General features: G+C 37.9%; 1 protein-coding gene across 1 annotated transcript in view; it reads right to left on the minus strand.

Annotated features, from left to right (window-relative positions):
• AXDND1 (axonemal dynein light chain domain containing 1) overlaps positions 1 to 15756 on the minus strand; it is a 136145-nt gene that overhangs the window by 30380 nt on the left and 90009 nt on the right. Inside the window, exons 17-19 of the mRNA XM_069065463.1 lie at positions 11801 to 12011; positions 8728 to 8821; positions 560 to 768 (exon numbers count right to left, since the gene is read on the minus strand). Of these exons, the coding sequence (XP_068921564.1) occupies positions 560 to 768; positions 8728 to 8821; positions 11801 to 12011 (514 nt within the window). The remainder of the gene's footprint in view (positions 1 to 559; positions 769 to 8727; positions 8822 to 11800; positions 12012 to 15756) is intronic.

Genomic DNA, 15756 nt, shown 5'->3' on the forward strand with positions numbered 1-15756 from the left:
CAAAGTGTTCCCCAGCCATACTCCCCTGTCTTGTCCTTGTGAAGTTGATTTTTGCACCAAAGTGCATACTTCACATTTATCCCTCTTCAATTTCATCTTCTTAGATTTAGACCAGTGCTCTAGCCATCTTTTGAGATCCTGATTCTGTTACCAAATGTGACATATATTCTTCCCCAGTTTTCTGTAAATTAGATAAGCATGTCATACAGGCCTTTATCCAAGTTTTTGCTTTTTTTTTTTTGAAAGGGGAAGGCAGGGCAATTGGGGTTAAGTGACTTGCCCAAGGTTACACAGCTACTAAGTGTAAGTGTCTGAGGCCGGATTTGAACTTGGGTCCTCCTGACTCCAGGGCTGCTGCTCTATTCACTGTGCCACCTAACTACCTCTTATCCAAGTTTTTTATAAAAATGTCTTTAAATTAAAAAGAAAACAGTATGGGGTTAAGTACAAATCTCTTTCTTGAAAATATATTTCAAGGTTAAATTAATGTAGCTTTATCACTGTTTACTTTATGTCTGTTTTATCTTTATAGATACAAAATCAATCGTCAGAGTTTCACCTGCATATATAGATAGAGAATCGGCTCAACATTTTTGCCAGTGACATGCCTTCTATTTCCAACATAGCAATGCCTGTATGGAGATGAGTTTCCTCTTCATTGGCATCTACTTCAGTCTTTGGGAGGGAATGCTCATCACTGCAGTCAGGTACCATTAAGATTAACAGATTGATCATCCACTTAATCATAGCTATATGGAGTTCATTCACCTGTGGGAAGAAAAATATTTTTTTTAAAGATTAGATTTCAGATGAACCATTTAAAATTCGTCAAAGTTATGATGCATTTAGGTGTTGGAGATATGCTTTGACTTGGGCCCGGACTTTAATGATCCTATGGTGCTTGGTGAAATGAAATCCACTATCTAGTTTCATTTATAACATAGCTCCAGTCTCCTTTTCTCACTACAGCATATGACATGTCTGTCTTCCTATCTCTAAGTTTATTTAGGACATTGATAAAGGACACTGTTCTATAGCCATTTAAAGAGGACTTTTCTCAGAAGGAAGTGCAATGGAAAGTATATCAGCATAATAAGATATATTCTTTAAAAAAAAAACACTTGTTATATAATACTACTGTGCTATGAGAAATGAACAGGTTGATTTTAGAAAAACATGGAAATACTTGCATGAAATAATGAAGAATGAAATGAGCAGAACCAAGAGGACACTGTATACAATAACAGTAATTTTGTTTGAAGAATAATTGTGAATGACTAAGTTATTCTGAGTATCATAAATATTCAAATTAACTACAAAGGACCTATGAAGGAAGATGCTATCCACCTCCAGAGAAAGAACTGGTAAATAGGAGTATATAAGTATGCATAGTATGGATACCTATACATACATTCACACACATACCTATGTATATATGTATACATGTACATCTATTTCTATATATTCATATATTATATATTATATGCAATATACATTATATATGTGTGTATATATATGAGTAAATTCTGGGTGAGGGTGGGACAGGCAAAGAAGAGGAAGTCATGATCACAATGGAATTTCAGGGTCCAGGATGAGTCAGCACCAGAATTCAAGACTTTTTACCCTTAGTTCCATTCTCTTTCTATTCTACTGTGTATGCTAACTCTCCAATTAATCTAGCCCTGCTCCCAAAACAAACTGACCTGGAGAAAAGAAGAGTAAACAAAGACACCATTTCTTTATTTTTCTTTTTCTGTAGTGTTACTCAGTATTAAACATGATGTATACCTTTACTGAAATAACATACTTATTTAGAGGAATTATTCATTAACTCTTATACCATCCTTATGAAATACTCAAGAACAGACTTTATTTTTTCCATTTTATAGTTGGATGGTATCAGCAAAGCAGTCAAATAGTCTGTGCTGTATGTCTGCTAAAGCTGAAACCAAAAGCCAAGGATCTGGAAGCAGAGAGGTACACAGATAACTAGAATACATAACACTGCAGCACAAACACGCCCAAAAGGTACAAAAACAAGTGCTATTTAAGGTCCTTCAAACACATCAAATCCTTCATCTTACACAGAGAATATTTAGGACAAATACAACTGGAAAGAAAATTGCATATGAAGAAGTACAATTGCTATCAGGGATTATTTTTAACCAGCTGGTCCAACTTGACAATTTTAAAATCATCTACTAGACTTAAGGTACCCATGTTGAGAACTGAGTATGAAAGGATTAAAGCAAAACAAAACAATCCCTGTTCTCAAGGAGTTTACATCCTAATAAGGGGAGATCAACAGGAAAAAGAGAAAATAGAAACATAGTAACTTGAAGAGGGAATGAACACTAACAATTCTTGCAGGCACTGCTGCATGTGCCAACCCATACTTCCTGGTCAAGAAATGATCCTTAAAAAAAAATAAAAACCTCATTTATACTTTTAGTCTTTTTATATCACAGTTATTTCTGGGGAAAGCCCCCTTCCTACCCCAGCTTCCCAAGGTTCAACCCTCTCTTTAACAAAGAAAAACAATTAAGCAAAAATATTCCATACTGTGAACATATCTAACAATATACAGAAAACATTTCCCTGTTAGTCTCCTTCTAGGCTCTCTCCAGAAAAAGGGAGATATGTTTCACTATCTGTTCTCTGACTGTGTTACCTCAAACAAAATGAGACTTGGGAAAGATCTTAGTTTGAAAAGGCCAAGGGCTCCCACTGCATTGGGGGCTATCTCCAGTTGTCCTGATCTATGGCTTACCACTGGACCCAGATGGCTCTGGAGCAAAGAGTGAAGATGGTGACTTTGCACAGCCCTCCCTCCCTCACTTAAATTCGATTTATTTGCATGTCATGGCATCACCTTCCTGATGTCATTAGGTCTCTTTGAGAAGGAAGGACAAACAACAGTCTGTGAGTAGTAGTAGCTGCCCCACTGGGGACTCAACTGGTCAGTTCCAGTTGGATAATGCTGCTTCTTCCTCCTTTCCTCCCTTCCTCTCCTTCCCCTCCCTGCTGTCCTTCCTCTCCCTCTGTCCACAGAGAGAATCATACCCTTACCTATAGGTACTCTGTCACAAGGAATGTAAGTTTTGATTGGTGAAAACTTGCAAGGTATCTTGGGGTTTATAGGCTAGATTTTTTTTCCTCTTCCCTACTTATTTATTCTATCATTAAAAAAAAAAAAACCTGAGACCATTAACTCTTTTGCCCCATGTAGTTTCATTTATGATTTCTTGAAACACAGCACGGAAAAACCAGACTCTGATAAAGCCCATTGGGATTCAAATGGACTTACTTGACCATGCCTTAAACCCAAATCACTCTGGCTCTCACTGATTGGTCAACAATAGGTCCCAGCTGAAGCCTCACTTGGTCATGATTTAGGTTTTGATGGCTCAGAGTGAATGTGAATAGCAATTGTCTTTGTTCTGGCCAGAAACTTTGAGAGTCTTCCCCACCCAGACTGATAGGTGTTGCCTCAGACAAACTGAGACCTGGGAAAGACCTTGGCTTAAAAAGGTCAAAGACTCCCTCGGTATTCGGAGCCATCTCCAGTTGGTCCGGATCTATATCTTGCCACTAGACCCAGATGGCTCCAAAGAGAGTGAGGCTGAAGACTTTGCACAGCCCTGCCTCACTTAAATCCAATTCACTTGCAAATCAAGACCACTCCTTCTTGATGTCATTGGTCCTCTTTGAGAAAGAAAGACAAACAAACAACAGCAGTATTTTAAATTATTCAAAAGCACTTTTTCTTTTGGTGGTCTTTTCACTGCATTCCTTTAATCAATTATCTTGTTTTTCTGGTTTTCCTTATTTTACTCTGTATCAGATCATACAAATCTCACCACATATAAATGACACAGTGGTTAGAATAATCCTGGATCTAGGAAGACCTGAATTCAAATATGACTTTGGTCAATAGCTAATGAAATCATTAACCAATCTGCTTCAGTTTCCTCATTTGTAAAATGGGGATGACAGCACCTATCTCCCAGGGCTATTGTGAAAATAAAATAAAATGAGATAATATTTGTAAAACTTAATTCTATAAGGGTTATCATTATTATCATATATTTATGAATTTGTTATTTCTCACTGCATAGTAATATTCCATCATATTCATATATCATAGCTTTTAAGCCATTCCCAAATACCTGTCTACCAGAAAGATTATTTTTAATATTTTGGTGTATAATGGACCTTCGCTTCTTTCTGTCTTTAACTTCCTTGGTACATGTGTAAAGTATTAAAATCCCTGGGTAAAAGGGTATGGACAGTTTAGTCATTTTTCTGAGTTAATTCTAAATTGGGTATGGGCAGCTAGGTGACACAGTGGATAGAGTTCTGGGCCTGAAGTCAGGAAGACTCATCTTCATGAGTTCAAATCAGGCCTCAGACACTTACTAGTAGTGTGACCCTGGGCAAGTCACTTAATCCTGTTTGCCTTAGTTTCTTCATCTGTAAAATGAATGGTAGAAGGAAATGACAAACCATTCCAATATCTTTGCCAAGAAAACCCCAGATGGAGTCATGTAGAGTTGGGCATGACTGAAATGACCAAACAATTCAAAATTGATATCCAGAATTGCTGAAACAATTTGCAACTTCACCACCAGTACGTCACAACACCTGTCACACAGTAGATACTTAACAAATATGTATCTGGCTGTCCTTCTATAGCCCTTCCAATGTTGACATGGTCCTCATTTTGTCAGTTGGCTAATTTTTAGGGAATGAGATGAAACCTCAGGCTTGTTTGGAATTTGAATTTCTCTTACAGTTAAAAGGGAGCATGTTTTAAAATGGCCATGTGTACTTGGCAATTCTTTTAAAAACTGTTCATGTCCTTTGGCCACATTAGTTGTTGGGTGTTATGTATGTGTGTTGATTCCCTACCTAACTTAGATGTCAGACCCTTATTAGATATACTTAATGCAAATATTTTCCATTCTCTACAGTTACTCTATGAAAAAGCTTTTAATTTTTATAAAAATAATCTTTTATGTCTCCTTTACCCCTTCCAGTCAAGAATTCTCCCTGTAGCCATAGCTGTGAAAAGTATGTCCTCTTATTCCAATATTTTCATGACATATCCTTTTACATCTGGATCTTGTATTCATGTATGGATTGTTGTGATATATGCAAAATAATAATAAATGGCTAGCATTCATATAGTGCATTAAGGTTTGCAAAGTTTTATAAATATTATTTCATTTCATCCTCACAACCACTCTGGGAGATAGGTGTTATTATTATCCTCATTTTACAGATGAGGATACTGAGGCAGACAGAGGTTAAGTGACTTACCCAGGTTCACACAGTATAAGTTCCTGAGGCCACATTTGCTATTAGGTTTTCCCAACTCCAAGTACTGTGCTCTAGCCAATGTGTTACCTAGGTGCTGAATGTAAGATGTTGGATAAGTCTCTTTTCTGCTGAACTACTTCCTAATTTTTGCTACAGTTCTTGTCTAAAAGAGAGTCTTCCCTTCCCCTCCGTCTCCCCCACCCCACACACCCATTATGTCATTGGGTTAGCAAACGTTGGGCTACTGTTTTTTGTTGCTTCTGGGCCCTTCTTTTATCTAGACTCTTCTACTCATCAGTGTGTTTGGTTTTTTTATCAGCACCAAATACCTTTGATGACTGCTGCTTATTCTTTCATTCATACTTCTTATTATTTCCCATGAGATTCTAGATCTTCTGTTCTTTCAAATGAGTTTGGATATGTTTTAGAAAACAATATCCAAATGTTCCCTTGCAATGTAATCGTTACAGCATTAAATCTGTAAATAAATTTTGGTAGTATTGTGATTTTTATTATGGCGTACTGTCAAATCATAAACTCTGACTCTAATTATTTGTCATCTTTTATTTCTAGAGAGTTTAGATAGACTAACTCCCAGATACTTTATGTATTTTGTAGTTATTTTGAATCGAATGCTTCTCGTTAGTTAGTACTACATAGAAATGCTGATGACTTTGTGAATTTATTTTTTAGCCTTCTACTTTGTTGAAGCTATTTCTAGGATCTCGATGAGTTACTCTGCTGATTCTCTGAGATCTTCTCAGTACAATACCATGACTCCTGCAAATACGCATAATTTTGTCTCCTCTTTGCTATATGTTTATATCTTTGATTTAGTTCTCCTTTCTTATTGATATGGCCAGAATTTTAGAATGTGGGCTACAATTAGATAGAGAAATTCTTCCCAAAAAATCATCAACAAACACTCTAACAGTTGGAGACTTCAGTGCAAATGAGGGAAACAATGAGGGTGGCAAGAAAAATATGGAAAAGTAAAGTGGAGAAAAAGGGTATGAGACAGGTGAAAGACTTGTAGGTAACACAGAAGTCTCATGCTTTTGTCTTACTAACACTTCCCTTGAGAAAAGAATTGGTAGGTGTTGAACATAGCAACTACCAAATAACATCACACACAAAAAAAAACAAAGAAAAAAAAGAAAAGAAATTGATTATACTTTGACAGAAACCAAACTTGTTATGATGCAGTAGTTATGCCTGAGGCAAGTTATTAGTGTATAGTCAGACTACCAATTTGTCAGGGCAAAGATCAAAATTAATTTTTTTAAAAAAGCAATAAGAAATAAAAATAGAAAGGTATGGTGTACAATTGAAGCAAGTCAATCCTGGACTATTTAAACAAATAACCATCAATGAGACTTTGGAAGTGAACTTTAGAAGTGACATTGATGCTGGTTAAAAGAGTTTCATAGAGAGGTTTAGCTGCTATAAGTATATTACCACAAGACCAAAAAAGCTCAGAAAGTGTCTAAATCAGCAAATGTGTAAGTTGTAAAGAAGAGAGAGGTGGTAGCTGAGGCAATACTAGATAGAATGAAAACGCTTACAAAATCTTTTGTAAGGATGATGGGCAATCATGAACAGTATCATCTTATAAAGCAGAGAAAAGCAGTGGAGGTAGAATAAGTTTTACGAAAACTTGGCAAGAGATGTAACTATGAAAAGTCATTCAAAAGGTATCTAAGAACAAAAATGTAAGGAAAGAAACAAATTAAAGAAAAATTAGAAAAGATCCACAAAGTTTACTATAACATAGGTGCTTATTGGGGAAGTAGAAATAGCGATAAAGAGAATAAAGATGAGAGTTAACACCTTGAGAGTGTTCCAGGGGGGGAAATAACCCCCCTCTGAGAGCTGAGGTTCCCAAATCAAGATTAATCTTGAGCCCCGGAGAAAGGAAATGGGATGATTGTAGATGAGTATGAGGGGGATCCCACAGTTCCAGTGGGCCTGGGCTGGGCAAGTTGATAGCTTACAGGTGAGAAGGCAGCTTTGGTGAGTCCAACTCTGGGATGCAAAGGAGGAGGCAGGCATCAGAAAGATTGTAGCTTATACATTAAAGTAAAGTGGTGCAGTTTTCTAGGTTCTTGCTGTTTCTTACAGATGAAATCATACATAAGCAAATAGGAAATTCTATTTATACTCAAATTATTCCCTAATATATAAATTGTTTTGGAACAAATTTATGTTTTCAAAACAAACATTAGAGCAGAACTGATTGTTTATACAGGGTGAAAATTTGCTGATTTTTACTAGATGAAGGCATAAACAGCCTGCTTCTGAAATATGTAAATGACGCAAATATGAAAAGGATAATTAATACATAGGATGACAGGACTGGGCTCCCAAAAGATCTCAAGAGATTGGATCTGCTGATAAGCTAACAAGATGAAATTTTATAGAGATAAATGTATTTGTTACATTAAATCAGCTGCAAAAGTACCATATAGAAGGAGTTGGATCTGGGGGATGTGGTTATAATTCAGTTCTCATGAAAAAAGACTTAGAGGGGGATACCTAGTGGATGAGAAGCTCAAAATGAGTTAGCATACAGAAGGATGGATGTGAAAATCATGCTCGACACTGCCTTGGCCAGACCCCATCAACAGCATTGTGCTTAGCTCTAGGTATCACACTGTATAAGGGATACTGACACCTCATGTAACCACTTTGACCAAGTGCAGTCAATTCTAAACGCAGCCATGTTCACAATGCCAGAGGAAGAGTAACATTCATGATATTGGACCTTTGGCAGATAAAGAGTAAAACTAAAAATACTTGTTATAGACTCTAGGACTCCCTTCTGGAAGAAATAGCACTATTCTAATTTTTTTTAAATCCAAAGCTAATAAGTTGAGGGGCTCCTACATCACTTCCCTCTTCTCTCAGTGTTGCAAGAACCCTAGACTAGGAGTCAGAAGACCTAGGTTCCAATCTCCTAGCCATGTTATGTCATGCCTTCCTGAGATTCAGTTTCCTCATCTATAAAATGGAGCTAAGGTGTGAATAGGTGAGCCCTAAAATCCCTTCCCCTGGGCAGTTAGGTGGTACAGTAGAGTGCCAGGGCCTGAAGTCAGCAAGACCCATCTTTCGAAGTTCAAATATGATCTCAGACACTTACTAGCTGTGTGACCCTGGGCAAGTCACTTTAACCCTGCTTGTCTTAGTTTTCTCATCTGTAAAATGAGTTGGAGAAGGAAATGGCAAACCACTCCAGTATCTTTGCCAAGAAAACTCCAAATGGGTCACAAAGCATCAGAAACAACTAAAATGAATGAACAACAAAGAATCCCTTCCATCTATAACATTCTGGAACTCCATCTTTTATGCAGGGCGAGCTATGTTTCACAACACACTAGGGTGGACTCTTGGATGATTGATACATACTTGGTGATGAAGCTCACAGTTGTCCTTATCAGTTCCATGAGATATGGTCAAAATCCATTGTTGTATCAAATAAAACACATCACTTTGGACTACCCTGATGGAAACATCAAGTAAACTTTAGAGAATTGACTCAACTCTGAAAATACATATCTAAATAACTATTAGCTAAAAGATGAACAGTTTTTTGGCCAGGTCTATACAGTTCAAAGTAGAGTGGTGATGACTATTTTCTTGGTTGCTTGGTTTGATTACTCACACTCTACCAAATCACTAGACAACTACCAATAGTCAATGCTTCACTTTGACCTATGTAGATCTATCTTTTTAGTGTTGCTTGTTTACTATAAGAAGTATCTTCCTTACACAAACCACTTTTAATCTAATGTATTACTTTCCAAATAAAAACTGAGGAGATGATACAGAAAATCCCCACAAAAGAAGGGGAATAAAATGAAAATTCCTAAGTCTGGCATCAAAGGCATTCTATTCTGTCTTACCTTTCCAGTCTTATTCCCATTCTAGCAAAAGGATACTACTCCCCATTTACTACTATAAAGGAGTTGATCAGGTGAGTTCCCCAATCAACTTGATGAGCTCATAGTATTGGTGAACTTTTGTTTGGGACCTTTGACTGTCCATGACTCTACCTATGGAGTGTGGAAGTAACCACCTGTACCTTGTTAAGACAACTTCCACTTAAATCTCAGTGATTTGGGCTGCCTGAGACAAATTGCTTGACTCAGACTCCTGAGAGGATGGGCTCTGTTGGGAAGAGCCACCCACTGTGCTGGCATATTAACGAAAACTGACAAACCATTTTTGGCACTTTTCAGAAAGATGCTTCATGGAGGTAAAAGTAGATCTAAGTGCTATGTCCTAGGTGGAGGTGGGGGGGGGGAGTAGAGACAGGAGAGGTTGTGCATGTCTATACACACTACCCACTGGAGCTATTAAAGGCTTCCTTAGGAGCAGACATACATGGGAGCTCAATGTATCCTCCCATAGCATTCTAAACGTAGGAAACTACTTGTAAATTCAATTTTCTAGACCAAGAGATGGCAACAGCTGGAAAAGCACATGGAAACTGTACATGTCCACCCACCACTGAGAGACTTTATGGAAAAGGTTCCCGAACCCAACCCTCTCTCTTGTGTGCTGGGGGAGGGAAGAAGTAGATTTTGATTACCTAGGCAGTGTTATCCTTAAATCTAGTCTACAGAAAGGAGACTTACTGGAGACTGCCTTAAGAGTAACACTAAATTCAAGAGTTCAGAGATCTAGCCTTCTTAGAAATAGAAGTTCCTGCAGTGGCTAGGTGGCATAGTGAATAGAGCACCAACACTGGAGTCAGGAGGACCTGAGTTCAAATTTGACCTCAGACACTTGACACACTTACTAGCCATGTGACTTTGGGCAAGTCAACCCCAATTGCCCTCCAAAAAAAGAAGCATAAAAGAAATAGAAGTTCCTGAAGAATGTGTTCCTGAGTCTATTAGAGAAGATTACCCAATAAGAGGTTCAAATCATGATATGGGAGATCAGAATATCTGCACTTTGCTCCCTATAACTGCCATTAGTTATCCAGACAATGGAGGTCCTATAGGAAGGCGGGTGCCTTCCTGTGGCACCAAAGTGTGCTTCCATTCTGGGAGGAGACCAAATTTAAAACCACAATGTGTCGCTATGAGTGTGTAAGGGACTGGGTAGCACCCTATGGGAGAGAGAGAGATCCACCAAAGCATCAGCTTTACCCCAGTGGAAATCCTAAGATAAGTTACTTTCTGAGGGAGGTAGAAATAGGGTGCTGTTGAGTGTGGAAGTTCCTACTGAGAAATAGAACCCAAATATAGGTAAGAATAATTGTTCTCGGTTGTTTATGGGCTATTGAGAATTAGTCTATGTGTTACCTCAACTTGTTTATGGACTTTTTTTTTTTTTAAAGCAATCGGGGTTAAGTAACTTGCTCAAGGTTACACGGCCAGTTATTTCTGGGTGTGGTGCTAAGTATATGCGCCCGGATTTGATTCCCAAGTCATCCCAACACTGGAGCTGGTGCTCTTACTCGCTGTGCTACCTGGCCGCCCCTATGGACTTCTTTATGTCTTATTTTTGTGTGAGAGAAAATGAAGGCTATTCTGTGTCTGATATGCATGTTTTTTTCCTTTGAGTACTTATATAGGAGCTAGGCATCCTTTTATCCACATTTGTGAAAGCTATATTCAGAGATTTCCAAGACTAAACTCTAGATGGGAGTATAACCAGCCAAAAAGAAAAACTGACTTTTTAAGGTAACTCCCAAGGTTATATCCAATTCATGTGAGCCCACATTTTAGTGGATGCTGGGCTATGGATTAAATAGCCCTTGGCTTAAGCTTTGCCCTAAGCCCAGAATGTCCTCCCCTTCTCCCATCTTTACCAACTGAAATTCTACCTGTATCCCAGGACTCTGCTCAACTACTTACTTCCTCTAGGAAGCTTTTCTTGATCCATTTCCAACACACAGAAATGATTCTTTCCCCTTGGGATTTGCATAATACTTGGTTTGTACTTTTTTAAACACTTACCATATGTTATTTCATAGTCTAGTTCTTTGTGTGCATGTTGTCTTTTCACATTAGAATGTAAGGTCCTTAAGGGTGTGGACTGTGTTTGCTTTTTCTTTATATCTCCAGGATTTAACATAATGCCTGGACCATGGTATTTAATAAATTTTTGTTAAGTGATTGTTTTGTATCTATGTCATGACTAAACTATAAGCTCCATGATGGTAGAGACTATCTTGTTCAATTGTTGGACCTCCTCAAAACCTAGCTCAGCATTTGCACACAGTACACTTTTTTTTTTTTTTAAGCAATTGGGGTTAAGTAACTTGCTCAAGGTTACACGGCCAGTTTTTTTTGTGTGTGGGTGTCAAGTATCTGAGGCCAGACTCGATCCTGGGTCCTCCCAATTCTGGGGCTGGCACTCTTACTCACTGTACCACCCAGCTGCCCCTCACACAGTAGACTCTTAATTAATATTTGTTGAAATTGTTTAAGATGAAAGCAGAATTAAGGTAAAACTTTTCACTTACGGTACATAATTGTTCTTTATCTGCTCTTCAGTCAATGGGACAACACCAATGGTGTCTAACATCCCATCCAGTAAACTGAGCAATTCAGGAATTTTTCCATGAAGTGTCTTCCAGTCCCCTGAACTCATTGAAGAAATTGGATGGTCACTTTCCATCTTGTATATCCACATTTCAAAAGCAGAAGTTAAGCTTAGAAAATACTTGTTGTAACCTAAAAATAAAGATGGGGAAAAAAGCATTAAGTAGGATTGTTGAAATTTTTCTCCAGAATAAAAAATGGAAGTATGCTGATGATTTAATACTAAATAACCCTTTTTGTACTACTTAACCATCTCTATACATCAGTTTTTAGTCTGATTTCTTTGAATTCTTAGCCAGGAACTAGATACAATGAGTCATTCCCAATTATATTACTTCACACTCAAATACTCAAAATTATCTTTGATCTGTTAAAAATCCTCCCAATGATGCAGATTGCAATTTCTCCATGACCGCCCATTCTATGCAACTCCCGTCCATATCCTTCCATAAATTCACCCCAGAAGGTTCACTCACTGTATCCTTCTTCACTTTCTCCTAACATCACAAGACTACTGCTGGAGCATATGGACTATCCACCACTTATTGTTCACTCTCACCCCATGACCAGTCCATCTTCTTCAATCATACATTTTCAGGAAGACATCCTTTACTCAGATTTTGGCTCAAGTTAATTTGTTATGTAGCTCAGCCTGCTTATACCTATCATGTCCTTCCTCTATCGCTGTTTGAGTGATGCTCATTTTTAATTCTTTGAAGACTCAAGAGTTCCATGACTCAGCCACAAAGTAACACTGACAGAATGTTGGTATTTTTTAAATGTACCTTTTTTGCAGGGAGAAATTTGTGGTCATTAAGGAAGTTTGTAATTTACCAAAGGGCAATACAGCCTACTCTACGGTTTAATTCTGGACCCAACTTCCTCATTTGCAGTGCCCATTTAAGACATATATGTATATATACATATTTGTAGATATGTATTGTTACGTTGCATTGATGTATATGTGTGTATATACATACACAAATATTATATGATAAGCTCTATAAGTTGTTCATCTAACTGCCTTGCCATACTCTGGATAACAGGTGGCATTCTCCATTCACTTGGGTTTTTTTCTGTGTGAATGGTTAGGTTAGACTCTGTTGAATGGTTCCAGATTTCTTCCAGGAGACATCACAGTGCTCTAGGACTCATGTGCAAACAGGAGTATCTGGAGGGTCTCACTCTCGAGACAGAATCTCTCTTCAATTTAGACTCTGCACTGGAAGTCATCCTAATAATAGTGGCAAACATCATAGGTGAGCATATGTGACCTTGATTTGTGAATCACTTGATATTAACAATCAGAGAGTCATTAGACATGCTTATCTCTGTTATATCTTTCAAAGAATCTTGAATAATTTTGGTGTATGTTATATACGGCAGGCACCTCGCTGGAAAATTGTTTTTCTGGTAGCATTTTGTCTTACCAAATCAAGTGTGGATTTTTTGTATAATCAATAAACAATAAGCAGAATTGGATCTTGCATCATTTATTTATTTATGCCTTTTGGAGGGCAAGTGGGGTTAAGTAACATGGCTAGTTTTTTTGTGTGGGTGTTAAGTGTCTGAGGCCAGAACCGAACTAAGGTCTTCCTGACTCTGGGGCTGGCGCTTTACTCACTGTGCCACCTAGCCACCCCGATATTGTATTTTTTAATTCTTTCAGTCAATAGCATGACAATAAAATGGATCATTTTCATGAAAGCCTGCCTGTTACTTACTAATACTCTCATTAAAGATATTCTTGGTGCATGATCTTCATAAAAACTGTATATTGATGTAAAAATAATCAAATGGATGAATGGTTTTGATACCTTCTTATTGAGTTTTCAGTATTGATAAGGTCTAATATTTTTTCCCACACCTCTGGTATCTTCCCCTTCTTCCTATATCTCATGAATCTAATCTTCAGTGCTCTCAAACACTTCCAGCAAAAACCTCCTCCATGTAAACTTTTAAGCTGTATTTTCTTTTTGGTTCCCTTTGGTGCCAATTCTTTGTCTTCCATTAATATAGCTAGGACTATGAAATGAGGTTTTAACGATCCTTGATGGTGAAAAGAGCATGTTTTATATATATATACATATACATACATACATATATATATACACACACACACACATATAAACCTTTGCAGTTCTTTTGCATTTTCTTCAATCCTAACATTTTCATCTATAACACCCACTCCCATCCAGGCAAAGTAGGTCAAGTATCTGTCCTTCCAGGTACAAAGCATCTTACTCAACATTCTTTTAGCCAATCAAGAATCATGCCTCTTCTTCATGAAGCATAGGGCTGTCCCTGTGCCTACCTCATCCAGGTAGGAGTTGGTGTTATGCATCTTTAAGTTCCCAAGGGATAACTTTGCTTAATTGAATCCCTAGACTTTCTTTAAACTGGTTTTATCCTCTTTTATGAGGCCATACTACTAATTTTGATTTTTGCCCTAACAAATCAGTGGACTAGTTATGCAAGCGGATTTAGGAATGACTGTCACATCAGTAAAACAAGCTATTTCCTGTCTGTCAAAATATAGAATCAATATTATTTTGTAATGTATCTCAATGTAATGTTATTAGAGTCCCTGCCCAAGCTTCACTTAATGGCTATATTTTGGACCCTCTTGTCTCAGAGTGAATGTCAGTTTTCTGTTTGGTACTAGCAACCCAGACAATCTTCCCCTCTCTGTTTTCTTTTTTTCTAATTAAAGGGGCCATCCCTTGACTCACTTCTTAAAGAGATCTGTCTATTCACTGAATGGGCATTACCTCACTCAAAGTGAGAACCTGAAAAGGCCTTAGCCTAAAAGAGTTAGGGTCTCCCATTGCATCCTGGGCCATCTCCAGTTGTCCTGATGAATATCGGGCCACTGGACCCAGATGGCTCTGGAGGAGAAACTGAGGCTGGTGACCTTGTACAGCCCTCCCTCACTCAAATCAAAGTCAACTACAACTCATGTCATCATCTTCCTGATGACACGGTCCTCTTTGAAAACAGGACAAACACAACAACAATCACAGCCTACAGTTACAAAAATTCAACCTGACATCAGGAACTTGTAGCAGCAATATCCTAAATATACAGAAGATGGCAATATTTCCTTGTGAAAAAGGGTGAGGTGACACCCCCCCCCCACCACCACCACTTGAGATGTGGCATTCCTCACTTTGCAGAGTTAAAGGCAGTTAAGTTTAAGTGAAAGATTGCTTGGAAGGTGACAAGGAGGTTACAAGCTGTGTGAACTTGGGCAATGGAATTCTTTCTATTAAGCTCTCTAGGCCTCAATTTCTTCAATGCTACATCTCAGATCTCTTCCTGCTCAAAATCTATATTGCTAGCCCTCCAATCACATTCAGAACATTATCTATTAAGGCTAGGTCTGGACTCATGTCCAAAGTCTCTATATCTAAAACCACTATGCTATGCTGCCTCTTCAAAGGACTCCAATAAAGACAATTTTACTGAAGACAAGCAAATGATTCTAGTAGAAGTCCACTTCGAACTTTAATTCAATTGTTCATTTTATTGAGGGCAAGTGAGATGACATGAGATCATGAGATTCAAGAAATCAGATTCCATGGTCTGCTAAAGTCAGCACAGACTCTGCCAAGTATAGATTCTATCAAGAATGTCTCAAAAAAGGATATAAAAAAAGGTTCAATGCTTAAAGGATTTACTTTGATTTTTCTGAAAAGTTCCAGTGCCCAGAATACCTCATTCTTAGCCCTCTCTCTCTCCTCAGTCTTTCTTTCTCTTTCTTTCTTTCTCTCTCCCCTCTCCCTTCATTCCTCCCTCTCTCTGTCTCAGTCTCTTTCTCTCTCAGTTTCTCTCTCTGTCTCAGTCTCTCTCTCTCTCTCTCTCTCTCTCTCTCTCT

The sequence above is a fragment of the Petaurus breviceps genome, unplaced genomic scaffold (assembly GCF_028583685.1).
Source record: "Petaurus breviceps papuanus isolate PSGF00001 unplaced genomic scaffold, PetGlider_PUasm1.0 90692, whole genome shotgun sequence".
Lineage (NCBI taxonomy): Eukaryota > Metazoa > Chordata > Mammalia > Diprotodontia > Petauridae > Petaurus > Petaurus breviceps.